Here is a 15,391-nt window from a genome sequence, read left to right on the forward strand (position 1 = left end):
GTGTGTTTTTAGTTTTTTATGTGTAATTGTTTTTATGTATTTATTTTTTAATTGTTGTACGTCACCCAGAGTCATGTTGTATGAGATGGGTGGCTATATGATAGATAAATAAATAAAATAAAAAACTAAATTAAAGATGAGGGAATCTTTTGATGATTTGTGTTGCCTTAATAAAACAAGCATTAGATTGAAAGTCTTGTAGTAACTAGTTTAACTGATGGCTTGTCTTATTGTATGATAAAGATAGGAATAGCAGTTTATCACTGAGAGTTCTACAGAAGATTATACTAATATGCAGAAGATTTAATTTGCCTAAGATAAAAATCATATTATTAACATACCCACGACCAGATTGTACTTGCTGAATCCATCTGATATTTAATCTGATTAGAGATACATACATATCCCAAAGTTGAATAATATCTTAATCACAAAACTTTATATGCAAGATGTTTCCTTGATAGCCTTTCTCAGTTTGCAAATGTTCACCCTATACCATGTTCCCTTTAAATTGTCTCAAGGACAATCCAGGATTATTATCTCATAAACACTTATTTTAGAGCAAAACTGAGAAGTGCATGCTCAGGAGAGTGTTATGTGTGACAAAACCAAGCATTAGGATATTTATTACATAGTATAGAAATTTCACATTACTATGGAGGCACTTAAACCTGATTTTTAGCTGTTTTCAGCTCTTTCATTTTAGATTTTATATATATGACAGCCCTCTGAGGAGGAAAGGTTATTGTTGTTGTTTTTACAGGTGGGGACTTACAAAGATTGCATCTGGGTGGAGATGGAGAGTAAACCTACCCCTGTAGTTTTTTCCCTTTCCAGCATCACTGTTATGCCATAAACACCTATGACGTTTTGTGTTGTCCTTCACCGTGATTAATAATACTTCTCACTGCTGAGCTGTTCACTAAGAAAGAGAGGTCAGGATCAGTAGATACTGTTGCTGCCAAGGAAAAGTGCCAGATTAACTTGAAAGTCTTCATATTTCTTTCAGATCATAGGAAAGTCAGTGGCCTCCAGAGCTAGTACTTCTTCCTGTTGGTTGATGGACAGCAGCATCCTCATTCCTGCTTTTAGTCTCACAATTTTTCATATAAATCTAATGTAGTTACTATTATGAAGTTGGCATTTGAAAGGAAATCTATCACATCCATGTATAAACTATCCATACACAAATAAATTTGTGTAGATTTTTCTTCACACAATTATTTAAAAAAAAAAATCTCTCTCACCCCTATGGGTGGTTTGTGTGTTCCTCAATCTCAGGTCCTCTGCCAGAGACCTGGGAGTTTGAGGGTTCTGCGTAGTATCTTAGCTGTTCCTGGCACTTTACTCTTCTGGACAGAGAGCTCTGATGTTGCTCCTGGGATCTGTTGGAGCCAATCTCCCAGCTTAGGAGTCACAGCCCCGAGTGCTCCTACCATCACTGGGACCACTTTGGCCTTTACTTTCCACATCCTCTGTAGTTCTTCCTTCAGGCCCTGGTACTTCTCCAGCTTCTCATACTCTCTCTTCCTGATGTTGCTGTCACTTGGCACTGATACATCTATTACCACTGCTGTCTTCTGGTCCTAATCTACTACCACCATGTCTGGTTGATTGGCCAGTACCTGCCTGTCCGTCTGAATCTGGAAGTCCCACAGGATCTTAGCCCTGTTATTCTCCACGACCTTCTGTGGAATCTCCCATCTGGACTTGGCTCTAGCCCATACACTGTGCAGATGTTCCCGTACACAATGCCAGCTACTTGGTTGTGCCGTTCCGTGTATGCTGTTCCTGCCTGCATCTTACATCCTGTCACTATGTGTTGAACTGTCTCTGAGGCCTCTTTGCACAATCTGCACCTTGGGTCCTGTCTAGTGTGGTAGACCCCTGCTTCTATGGATCTGGTGCTTAGTGCCTGTTCTTGTGCTGCTATAATTAGTGCCTCAGTGCTGTCTTTTAGTCCAGCCCTTTCCAGCCACTGATAGGATCTCCCAATGTCAGCCACCTCAGCTATCTGTTGATGATACATCCCACACAGGGGCTTGTCTTGCCATGGTACTTCCTCCACTTGAACTTCCTCCCCTGTCTGCTGCTGCCTCAGGCATTCTCTCAGCAGCTCATCTTTGGGTGCCACTGATGTACTCCTGGATGCTCTGGGTTTCATCCAGGACAGTGGCTTTGACGCTCATCAGACCTCGCCCACCCTCTTTGTGGCTGGTGTACAATCTTTGGGTGTTGGACTTAGGGTGGAAACCTCCATACTTGTGAGGCGCTTCCAGGTCTTCACATCAGCAGCCTCCATATCCCCTTTGGCCAGCTCACTATACCAGCAGGGTATCTGATGACTGGCAGGGCATATGTGTTGATGGCATGGATCTTGTTCTTCCCATTGAGCTGGCTCTTCAGGACCTGTCTTATCCTTTGGTGGTACTTGGATGTTGCTGTCTTCCTTGCCTCCTCCTCATGGTTCCCATGTGACTGTGGGATACCAAGGTACTTGTAGCTGGTCTCTATGTCTGTTACGTCTGATATCTATATCTATATATCTGTCTGTCCAGCTCTTCTTTGATAGCTTTTGCATGTCAAGATCTAAAAGATCATGAAAAAGACTAGCGTTAGATCATGGTACTGTTTTAAAGTACTGCTGTTCAACAAACCAATTAGAGGTTGTTGTTTCTTTTGTTCTAAGCCTTTTATCTATGGTCAGATCTCAAGTCTTCCCTTGAAACCATAATAAATGTTCAGGCTTTTTATTTTTTATTGTGAAACTTAAGCAGCAGTTAAGCCTGCATAGTTGTGGATAAAATTTTATTAGTTAGCAATAGTCTTGTCTGTCTGCAAGAGGCCCTGCATGACAGTACATTTGGTTTTTGTGTGGCTATGAGCTGATATGTGTATTTTAATTAACCTCTTACACACTTGTTCAGATATTCAGGTCTGTTCATGTTGTCATCGACCTGCTATTCTGGCTTTTCCGGAGTCTGCTGCACGGCCCCACCGTTGATGTCCAAGGGGCTCAGTTTTCTACTTAGCTGTTGGGATTGTAATGCTTGAGTTCACAGAGGTTTTCTTTGGCACTGAGCTCCTTACTTCCTCTGTGTGTTTTGAGAAAGGGGCTGGTTATGTTTCTCTTCTATTCTCTGAATCTGGATGTTATAGAAGAAAGGGCACCTTCCTCCAGTTTGATACAAGTTTAACAGTCTGTCCACTATCTGGCCCATAATAAGTCAAAGGAGATTATTTATATTTTCTAGTCAGCAGGACTCCAAAATATCAAATAAAAATGTCAGCAAAACATTGGATGTCAGCAAAACTACTTTTTGTTAAAGTTGTGAACAATTGTTAAAAATGTCAGCAAAACTACCTTTTCATTAGACTGGACAGTTGTCTGGTTGTTAGATTTAATGTTCCAATGCAGGTACCTGCGATACTCATTTAAGGATTGTTGTTCATTAAGAAAACATTGGGCTAATTGTAAATAACTTCCTGGAAGCAAGAGTTGATTTCGTTACAGTCACCAACACCGCAAAATCAGGATGTGAGAAAATATGTTAATCAATAAGGAAATGTGATTCTCTGGTCTTGCAAAGGAAGTAGTATGAATAGACAAATACAGAAATTTATTTGATCAATGATCAGAACACTAAAAGAGTTGGACAGCAAAATTACAATAACCTAGCACAATAAAAACCAAGTATTAATAGAAAAATCACTGTGATGAACAGCATCCGTTTTTAAGAATTTTGGGTAAAATAAATTATGTGATATTTTATTATCTGATTTTCATTTCAGAAATAGAAAATTTGGCACCAGCAGTTAGGTAGCCATATCTATGGTAGTAGGAGCTGTTAAAAACAAACAGAATAAATGGAACAAAGCTTGCTAGAGAAATAATGGCATATTTTGAAACAACAGAGGAATCAAATTGAGGAAAAAGTAATGCTTTGCTAAGACAAAGGTGTGGGGCCTCATTTAAAATTTTTTGTCCGGAGGAGAAGTCCATGCTCAAGTGTAGGACAATCAGACCTTTTGCTGGTGCTGATCACAGAGTCCCAATGAATATGTTGATTCAGCATCTGACCTCTCAGTCCAAGCTTTATTGATAGAAGAACTGTTCCGCAGCTGACTGTTACTCTTCTGGAAGGTCTCTAGGATGTGATCTCTTGCTCCTCGCTTGGGACCCATTTATTTCATAAATAAATAAACAGTGGCCCTTTTTACAATTTCACAATTGTTAGCTTGTATTTTTGTTATTAGTTTAACCATTTTATTGTGATTTTGTACCTTGTTCTTACTACATAAATTCTGTAAGCCACTTAAGAGTCTGGTAGATTTCAAATGGTCAGATAAATTCCATAAATAAACATATAAATCTCTGACACTCTTGCAGTACATCTTGAAAATAGTAGCTGAATCCATTATTTGTTTTACTGTATCAGATTTCTTGAATAATGAGGTTAGTTGAAAACTAGCACATCAACATGACCTCAGATTACAACTAAATGGTATGAGGAATATCTGCACTTATTACGGGAGGTGACACTGTCAGACTAATTTTTTTTCTAGGTATTGCAGCAGGGGTTTCCAAGGTGGTAGCCCTGGCCATCAGTGTGGCTGTTGATATTTTATTTGATGCCTACCAATTTCTATTTCCCTTCTGTATTTTATAATATATATAGATCCCTTTAGTTAAAAAAGGGAAAATGGGCTTACTATAAAACAAAGTATACCCCATAAGGCATTTTTAGCATAAAAGTGATGATGAACTAGAGGAGGGAGTAAGCAACTTTGTTTGCCTTCTGATTGTACCCACTATAACTGCTATTTTGGCTCAGAAAGGTTGGAAACTAAATAGCTATTTGAGATACCTATTTAGAAATAATAAGAATTATATTCAGTAATATAAGAATTAATAGTAAATGTGTAATTTCTCCATAATTTGATTTCCCTTTTAAAAAAATTGTACTCTTTTGTCAAAGAACTCAGAATTCTCTATAACACATCCCATTTTTCCTTTAGAATAACCCTATGAGGATAGGTTAGGATAAGAGACAGTGATTGGTCCAGGAATTTCCTAGTTTAAGTTCAGCCAGGAATTACAATGCCAAACTTGTTTGTTCAATTGTTTTGGTAGACTCCATGCAGAAAAATGTGGACCAGCTTAATCCTTGAGCTGTTCATCAACACTATGACTTTACATAACATTTTGTTTAAAAATTAGCTTTATAGGAATACTTTTTAACTTTTTCTTATTTGCAATCTATTTGAATATTTTTAATTAGAAAAGCAGTTAAAATAATGTAAATAAACAGTGTCTATCACCCCAATTGAAAGAGATTATTTTTGTATAAAGAAAGTAGACATTAAGGGCTTAAAGAATGCTTATAGCTAAAAAGTAGATCTGTTTTCTCAGAATTGTTGTGATTCAATTAAATATATTCCTATGTACAAATTTGTAATCTTGAAATTATTGTCAAAATGCTGTTCAGATTATAATAAATAGTAATTGAAGTGGAACTTGACTTCTTAAGCAGTTTTAGAGCTGAAGTTAAAACCCACTGTAACCAGTCATGTTGATTATTTAGTTATTGTTTTACCTTTTATTTTGTAAGCTTTAAATTTTTTCTTTTTTAAGTGGAATTCTGATCATTGACCATAATGGAAGATTGACTGACTGACAGTTGAAGCTTAAAATATCTTACGTTTTCTCTAAAAAGACGAGTATGTATATTTAATTTCAAATTATCAAATTTAAAGAGGATTTTTTTTCTTGCATTTTTCTTTTTCTGGTAAGAGTATTATGAATGTAGCCTGCTTGTCAGACTGCAGACTATAGATTCATAACCCATATCCCCATGAATGATAAATGGCTCTTGGTCACTTACCCAGGATCAGATATCCCAGCCTCTCTCTCTGCTGGATATAAAAAAGGTTTGGTATTTTTAGAACAAAGAGAAAAATCCATGAAAAGAAGCTGGAGTAGGGTAAGGAATGGGGTTCCTATCTCCCCAACAGCATCTGTAATCTTTAAGAAATTGTCCAGGTAATTGAAGCAGGGGAACATTTGCTTTAGGAAAATTCTATTTCTATAGAATATGTGTAGCCAAGAATTTGTACTAATTAAGGAGAAGGAGGAGGAGGGTTATTTTTGTTTGCTAGGTTGTACTAAGACTCATGTTTTTTATCTCTCTGCATAAGTTATAGAATTGGGTGTTTAATTGGTATTTCAAGATGTGTTCGTGAGGATAACTTTTTCTTTAGAATCTCTTGTGATTTGTAATAATATTTTGAACACTTTGTGGTCTTTTTTTTTTTTTTTTAATTTGGAGGCAGAAGATTTTCAATTGTAGCAGACCAGCACCATCTTGTGGCCGGTTTCTTTCTTAACTAATTCATAAGCTGCTCTACTATCCTGTTCAGGGCAGTTTGTTAATTGTCTCCTTTTTTGCTGAATGTTTACACTTTAATACTTAAAGTGTTGGGGGGGTTGTTTTTGCTTCCCCCCCCTTTTTAATATTTTTTTTTTCTCTCTTGCAAATTTGATGTATCTCCCAAGATTGAAGAAGGTCTGAATCCTCTAGTCACCACGCCTCTTCACTACATGTCCGGGAGATGGCACTGTAAAAATGATTTCAAACAGTGCATTTGGGCTTTATAATTGGCAAAAAAACAGCACAGACTATTGCAGTCTTCTCTTTGTTGCACAACAAGATTAGGAGATGGACACCAGGTGAGGGCCCCCCAGAAGATAGGTGTGGCAGCAGGAACTATTGTCTTATCTCTGCCCCAAAGCAGGTGATAGGACCAGGGTGTGAAGAGATAGAGGGGTTCTAGGAGAAGTTTGAAACCACTAACATTCTAGTCTGCAGGCCCTAGCAATAATTTCAATGAGTTTTATCATTGGATATTAAACTTACTAGGAAGCTAACTTTTGAAGGTTCTGGATTATCTACATTTTCCATTCAGATTAACAAATATCGTAAGAATTATTCTTATTTATAGCTTTCATTTATTAATACAGAATAGAGGACTAGATCTCAAAAAAGTGGAAGAGAGGGTAAGTCTTTTTATTATTAATAAATTCTGTGTGGAAGCTTCATTGTTCCAAACAACAAAACATCTGTTGAGTTTTGGGAACATAAAACCAGAAAGAATTGGAAAGTTTTTTTGACCAAGATTTTAAAACTCAGTGTTCTGGTTAGCTTCTTGCTCAAAAATATATAACCTCTCTCCACTAAAAATTAAATCCAACTAGAAATACCTCAGGTTATTGGAATTTTGTTATGCTGTTTCTGAAGAAATTCTCCTTCATGTTAACAGTCTGCTCAGAGAAAGTGTGTTCATCTGATTGGAACTTAGCAAACAACACTTGTATCAGTGTGAAAGTTTACTTAAATCCTCTCTTTTTCAATTACCAGAATGTTTTCATTGCTTATTTAAAAATAATTGTACTGATTTTGTTCCTGCAATTTTGCTATCTGCTGCTAAATATTATCCAGAAAAGTTGCCTTTATTAATCTGACTCATCTGAGAATAGTCAGCAGAAGGGATGGAGAGAGAACCTATCCATTTACATTGTCTTTTCATATTACACTGAGTGAGCTTCTATTTACCCATTGGTGAAATTGAGCGTATACGTTGAAGAGTCACACTGACTTTTGGCCAAAGTCAAGGTGTGAGGCAGGGCTGGAAATTGGATACTTAGGGCAAGCAATCTAGAATTGTGATATTTTCTTTAATAGATTGATGATTAGAAATTGAACCAGTAGGGCTAGGGTTTAGTTAGGGAGTCTCTATTGCTATATGGTGCAGTTAGTTCAGACTTAAGAACTTGGTTGGTTGAATTTGTTTTAAGTTAGGTGAGTCTGCATTAGCTAATGAAGTCAACTGATACAACTGCAACCTAGAGGATGCTTTTGACTCACACAGGCTAGTCTGGCTTAGCGGTAGATAGGGTTTGCACAGTATGTTAATCATAATGCAGTTTGCTGGTTTGTGGCTTAATATTTGTATGAGCCCACCCAACTGATAAGCTTTGGTTAAGCCAGCTACAGCTTATAATGTTCTGAGAACCCAATCATGATGTAGTAGATGAGGTACTGAAGCCCTCAGTCAAAACAACAGTACTGGAATGTGCATGCTGTGGCTTTCCAAATCTTCTTGAAATATAGCTCTTAGTATTCCACACCATGCTGTGTGGCATTGTTGAGAGATGAAAATCAGCAATATCTTTGAAGGTCACAGTTGCCCAATTCTGCTTTATTGAGAAAGACAATCTTTTACCCTGTGGCTACCAGATTTAGGTTGCAAAAGTCTGGAGAACCACTAAATAGTGGCAAAGAGAAAAGAAAACACAAATTCATTGTTGCTATCTAGTAGTCATCTGGATTCTTGCAGTCCAGAGGTGATAGCCCTAACTTTGCCCAATACTATCTATTTTCACTGAAGATGCTCAGCTGCTTCAATACACTTTAGGATAGGAAACAGGTTGTTATTTGACAATTAAAAAATAAAATTAGAACACAGATTGCACATGATGTGTTTCAGCAGTGCTCTCTATGCCAAAGTGCCATTTGCTTACACATAAGTAAGCTTAATTCCACAAAGGCTCTTTATAAGTAGCTAAATACCACTATTTTGTCATTTTAAACAAAGATCAGACAAACCCAAGCCAGTTCCTGTCTACATAAGTCTATCCTGCATTTCATTAAAAAAAAAAAAAATCTTATCAGAAGGTGGAATCAGTATTATGGAATGTCGGGGACTGGCTTTACATATTCCATTTATTTGTTGTATTAAAAGGGTGATGTAAAATATGGCATATACTTGACCCATCTGCACTAATTTCAGATTTGCTTTTCAGTCCAATGCAAGAAGTTGGGTTTGATCTAGAAAGCTTTAAAACAGCTTGCAGGCAGGATATTTGAAAGAACAACTTTTGTATGAACTTGCCTGGAACCAATAGTTTTCATTAGAAGTCCTGCTGTATGTTCCATTACCATAACAAGCTAAGTAATTAGATATATGTGACAAGGTCTTTTCTGTAGCAGTTCTTCATCAAGTTTATTCATTATAATTTATTACAGAATATATACCCCAGCCATTTTAAAATCACCATTGTATTCCTTCCCTACTGAGTTTTAGAGAGTCAAAAACAATTTTGCTGGGCTTGAAAGAGATTTTATTATTGTCTTGGCTTTTTTTAAGGGGATGTTTTTGTTCCTGATTTTATTCTGTTGTGTTTTTATTGTATTGGGCTATCTTTTTTTTTTTTTTTTTTAATAATAGTAAGTTTCAGATTCTTCTCATTCTCTCCTTGGTTCCTGAAATAGATGTGGATGAGTGTGCAGAGGGGAATGGTGGCTGCCAACAGACCTGTGTCAACATGATGGGAAGCTATGAGTGCCACTGCCGGGATGGCTTTTTCCTGAGTGATAATCAGCACACCTGCATTCAGCGCCCTGAAGGTTGGTCTTTAATGCTTTTATTTCTGTGTATCAGTCTCTGTTTTGGTTCTCTAGTGCTATCATCAGGTTTAAAGAAGAGATGGGAAATATAGTTTCTTATATTTGAGTTGGCCTTGCCTGTGAATGGATAAATATACGGTGCCCTTACCATCCTGCTTTCAAATTTTTGGATCAGCATTTCCCAACTTGGTGTTCTTCAGAAGTGGACCAAACTGGTTGGGAATTCTGGTGGTTGTCCCAACACATCTCAAAGACACCAGGTTGAGAGAGCTACTAATGATCATGAGTTGGCCACTTCTTGATACCCTACTATGATCAAAGTAAAAGGCAAAACACTCCCTCAAATTGGTACTAACTACTGTGAATGGAGTAGGATACAGTGGGTTTATTTTGTTAATCTGTCTGACAACTGATCAGTGTACAGATGGGACAATTTCAGTTCATATGATCTGCAGGTTTCATTATCCTGATTCAAAACATCTTTCATCAAGGTTTTTTTGTTTTGTTTTCTTACTGTTTTGAGATACCCTTAATTAACATATGGTTGTAGTCATGGTTAGAAAATCCATCTCTGTTACTGGAGCTGCAGGTACTAGACATTCCTGTATTTAACTATTCTACTTTTGGTGGCATTTGTAATAACAAATGAATTTGCAGCTTAATTTGCTGGCTAAAGTTAATCCGCTAAACCATTTGGGATTTTTGATTAAAAAATGGGTCAACTTTGTCTGAAGCATCAGGTGTCAAAAATCTCTCTCACATAACATTTTTTTAAAAAATTATTCCCACAAGCTCTCTTGATAATTTTTGGCTGAAAGACAGGATATAAACATTTGGAATAAATTAATAACTAAAACTGGTGTCATTTTCAGAATTGACCTGCTTTTACTATATACCTGCCCACCTTTCTTGCAAAGCAGTATGATTATGATCTAGTAAATCACTGTCAGCTGTATTCTGCAGGTTTGTTCATATGAGTGTGCATGGGAGCTTAAGGCAAAATTCTAACACTTAGAACCACATTTAAGAGAATATTATTTGTTTTGCAAGCAGGGAGGATTTGAGCTCTATCCCAAATGTGACTCAGTTTATATTCTGTGGTGACTGGGGATAACAGGAATTGTAGTCCAACACAGAGAAAGCTGGAGTAGATTAGTCGTTATATGTGCTTAAAAGCAGCCTTCTTCTACTGGTGCTCTCCAGATGTTTTAAACTTCAGTTCCTGGAATTTCCGACCAGCATGATCTTTGGGGTCCAACACCACTATTGTCCAATATAGTTGAAAGACAGCAAGTTGAAGAAGACTGATTAAGAAGAAATGGCGGTGGGGTGGGGAGGAGGGTATAGTCCATTTTAATAATGAGGGCATGTCACAAACTATATCATCCTATGAATGTCTAGTTAAAAAAAAGTCCCATCAAATTCTGAAGCCTGCAGTGATATTCAAATTATCAATGTTAATTGATCAGGTATTTTGCCTTTATACTGGATCTATGTAATTGCTACCATGGTGTTTATCTAAGTATATTAGGGGGCTATGATTCTGTGATTTCTCATAAAGAAAAAAGTAAATTAGCTGGAATGGCCAAGTAGCTCTGGTGCTGTATCATGATAATATATGGGGTTTATATATTATTTTTAAAATATTTACAGGCTGACAAATTGTATGGTTAATAATATGCCCAATACAGATGGAGAAGCTGAGCCTGAAAAAGTGATGTGTAAGGCCACCAAATACGTTCAGAAGCAAGAACCAAGCTAAGGTCATATTTATACAATACACAAAACTAAATTATAAATAAAGAAATTGTTATCCATAACAGTGGTTAAAATAAAGGACCTTACCCAGTTTTTATCTATGATTAAATATCAATTTATTCACCTTAATCTGGACTTTTGAAGTTAAGCCTCCTTTTCTGGCCTCTAGACTAGCTGTCTAGACACAGAGCAGGAAGATAGACTAGCTGCAAAATAAGGCAGTTCTAGATCCAGTTCTCCTTCCCATCCCTCTGCAGGAACTTCAGATACATCTGAAGAAATGTTGAAATATTGTACATTGAATATTGAACAACCTGGTCCTGCTCTTGCAGTTGACTTGATCTGGGTATCAACATGCCACCCTCCAAGAAGCTGGACAGTCAGTACTTGGGACCCTTTCCCATTGTGTCCATGATCAGTCTGATAGTCTGCCACCTGAAGCTCCTTTCATCTCTGAAAATTCATTCGTATTTCACAAAAACTTTCTAATTTTGGGACCTGGAGGCCCTACTCACAGAAACTCATGCTTTAGTCACCTCCTTATTAGATTACTGTAATGTACTCTACATATGCTTGGCCTTGAAAGCATTTGGAAGCTACAACTGATCCAGAATGCAGTGGCGTAAGCAATTTGGAGTGCTCCACAAGTTGCATTGGCTCCCAGTGGGCTTCTGGGTACAATTCAAAGTGCTGGTTGTCACCTATAAATTTCTATAGGGCCAGGTTATTTAGGTGACTGGCTGTCTCCAATTGTTTCTGCTTGCTGTCAGCCCCACACCAAGAAATCAACTCCACAGGAAGGCTAAAATTACTTTTATTGAGATTGGCTATAATAACAGAATCTTGTGAGTCTGACTGTGCTGTACCTCCTCCCCTTTCTTATGCCCTTGTGAATTAGGGAGATGCCTGTCTGAGCTGCTTATGAACACTATCTGCCTGTTTTGGACTTAAGATGTTTTTTTTTCCCCTCATCGCCTTGGTAACAGAGCTCATATATCTCCATCAAGGTTATCTTCCTTACTCTCTACCTTGCCCCACCAGAAGTGGCAGGGTCCCTTCAATTAGAAAATGTAATCTTGTGGACCTAGGAGTCTACTTCTCTTTCACAGTTCCTGTACTTTGGAAACACTTGGGAAAGTTCATTGTACCTCACTGATCGGAAGGTATATGAGCCTGAAGAATAATCCTGGGAATATGGAAACCAGGTGTACATGTACAACATTTTTTGGATAAAGTGTTGATTCTCCATGGGTGGGGTCTGAAGTAGTGAATTGGCCATTGTCATGTAATGTGATCTGGGATTCATTTTGGTCTGTGCACTTCAATTAAATGAATAGGTGCAGTCTAACATGAGTTCTGCCATCTGTGGCTTAGATCCATGTCTGTCTGGGCTCCTTTGGGTAGTTGGGAAGGGAGAGAGGCTGTATCCAGGACACTGTCAATACTTCTGTAAGAGACGAGGATCATACTTGATTCCTTAAAGGAGGCAGTGGTGCAGCTCCTTTTGAAGAGTCCTTCTTTGGATCTAGCTATATCATATATTGTCATCTTGTTTACAGCCTTCTCATTTTAGGGAAAGTTGTTGAGCAGGTGATGGGGCTTCAGTTACGGAATACCCTGGAGGAAAAAGGTGGTCTGAATCCCTTTCATTCAGCATTCATATCTGGACATAGGATAGAAATGGTGGTGAATGACCTTTCTTGGGACTTGGATGGAGCAAGTATACTGCTCTTGATCCTGTTTTGCCTTTTTGCCATGTTTGCTGCATCAGCCATTGCATAGACTATTGCAGTATACTTTAGATGGGCCTATCTTTGTTTTATTTATTTACTTATTTTTTAGATGGCCCCATCTTTGTAGAGTTTGCTTGTTACTTTTATTTCTATTATTTCTATGTTTTTATGGGTTTTATTTTTGTATATTTGGGGCTATTTAATATTTACAGCTTATCTTTTTATTGTAAAAGTCCTGATTTGGCAGTATATAAGTTTAATAAATAATTAGTCATCTATTCATTTATGGGTGTATAGCCAGGAGTTGTTGTTGGTGTTCTGCCATGACTTCAGTGCTTAGATCTGCCCCCCTAGAACTACATCTGCCTGGTACCTTATCTGGCCACTGTTTTTCTTTCTGTTCCTTGAACCAAGAACCAAGAAAGCCATGACACAAGATCCCAGCCAAACCAGAAAGTCGTCTTAGTTCTTCAAATGTAGGCAAGCTCAGTGGCTACCTTGGGTGGGCCCTTCTAGCCTGGAGCATAGTATCACAAAGAAGTTCCAAAGTATAATTCTGATGGGCTCTTGGTTCTAACCCTGGTTTGACCGGCGTTTTGTTTTGAAACAAAATTATACTCTCCTGGTTCTAACCATGAAAATTCTTGACAACTGAACTCCCTAATATGTAGCTTAGTCTCAGTTGTTGTGCTGTAAATGCTGTGCACAAGCAGGCTTCTGCTCGATTCAAACTTTCTGGCAGACAGCCTTTTGCTAGAGATTATTATGTCATTTAGAAAAGTTGCAGCAAAACCAGACAAGCTTTTTCATCCAGGCATCAAAGATCTTGTGGGTCCCTTTCAAAAGCATCTACTAATGCCAAATAGAGGCAGCTTCTGAAGTAGAAGATAACTGGAGAAAAGAATCTTACAACAAAAGTCCATAGAACTTGCCTCTTCCTGCCATTTCTTGTGTCATCTTTGTTCTACACCCCTGCCCCGCCCCCAGTGTTTATTTTCTGTAGTTTTAAATAACCTCTGAAAAATTAAGAAATAAAGAGGTTTTGTTCTTGCTATTAAATTTACTGCGGCTGGCTGAGGATCTTGTTTTGAATTTTTTTCCTCTCTGTTCCTCAGTTCATGTTTTTTTCTCCAGTGTAATTGTTTATTGTGGTTACTTTGTTCTTTTGAGTTCTCAAGTGAGATCCATCTGTGCACCTGCGTTTTCATAGACTTCAGAGTAGTTTTGATTGATTAATCCATGATATTTTTCATTCCAGTCTCAGATTTTAGTCTCACTAGCAAATAAAGAGTTTCTTTTGTTTTTCAATTATTTTGCTTTTTGTTCAAAGACCTAACAGATCCCCACTACTGTATTTGTGGTGGCAATAGAGAGTGATCATCTCTTAGTGGACTTATGCGGTAGACTAAGGAGAACGATTTCCTTCTCAAAAAAGATGTGTTCAAACAACCATATAGAATTGCAATCCACAGCATAGTGTCTATAACACAAATGTCTAATGTCACATTTCGTTCATTTTGACTGCCTTCCAAAATGAATTGCTTAGGAGAGGACCTCCTGAGGTATGATGAATGTGAAAGAAAACAGAAGGAGACCGTACTTCCACAGACTTCTTTGTCTATTTTCTAATATTATGGATTAATTATTTGGAGAGCCCCAAGTTCCATATTCTGACATCCTATTCTGTCAAATAATATTTGCTACTGTCTTCAAAAAGGATGCAGTTACTATTTGTGCTGCTCGAAGTAATATATTCTGTTAATAATAGCTGAATTGGCTGCTTAAGGTATTCTTTAAAATAGAAATGGCAGATGATTCCATTTTAGTACTTTGTTGGAAAATGTTTCCCTCTGTGAGATAAAAAAAGAAGATAAATTTGAAGTGACAGACAATGCTCTTGAGCTTATTCTGTGGTGATAAGGGCAGTGAAGCAGAATCACCTCTCTGCCTTTTTAATGTCTCCACCAGTTTTCCTTCTAGTAAATTGCTGCCTGACACATCATTGTTATTTATTAAGTTCGCATGATGTAGATTGCATCAAGCAACATGTCTTTAACCATTATTCACTGGTACATACTAAATATATGGGGGGGGGGACCCTAGATTGTTTGAAATTAATGACTACAGTACTGTAGTCCTATACTGGAGATTAATAAAGGCAGAGAGTTGATTCTGCTTTGCTGCTCTGATCACCATAGAGTAGACTCAGATTTGAGCTTGTACATGTGTCTGATCATAGTTACTTATTTTGCATAGATTATTTTGCACCCAGGTATCTCTTGACCCTCTTCTTTGGCCCAACAGAAGATATAGTCCTTCTTGGCCTGTTCCACATGGGAGAGATTTCCTAGTAAGATTAAATACATAGCTAATCAATAGGATTTAATTAATTAAAATTAAAATTAGCTTTTTTCCTGACTGCTCCCACTTTTT

The 15,391-nt window shown here is 37.5% G+C and overlaps 1 protein-coding gene across 2 annotated transcripts in view; it reads left to right on the top strand.

The window, feature by feature from the left end:
- The window catches only part of SCUBE3 (signal peptide, CUB domain and EGF like domain containing 3), a 139,220-nt gene that overhangs the window by 48,251 nt on the left and 75,578 nt on the right, over nucleotides 1-15,391 (top strand). For both annotated transcript variants that reach the window (XM_088153830.1, XM_088153828.1), the window contains exon 4: nucleotides 9,333-9,467. In XM_088153830.1, coding sequence (XP_088009956.1) covers nucleotides 9,333-9,467 — 135 coding nt within the window. The remainder of the gene's footprint in view (nucleotides 1-9,332; nucleotides 9,468-15,391) is intronic.

This window comes from Python bivittatus, unplaced genomic scaffold (genome assembly GCF_059951505.1).
Source record: "Python bivittatus isolate LINGU-HERP-01145 unplaced genomic scaffold, Pbiv_v1 ctg000700_np1212, whole genome shotgun sequence".
Classification (NCBI taxonomy): Eukaryota; Metazoa; Chordata; class Lepidosauria; order Squamata; family Pythonidae; genus Python; species Python bivittatus.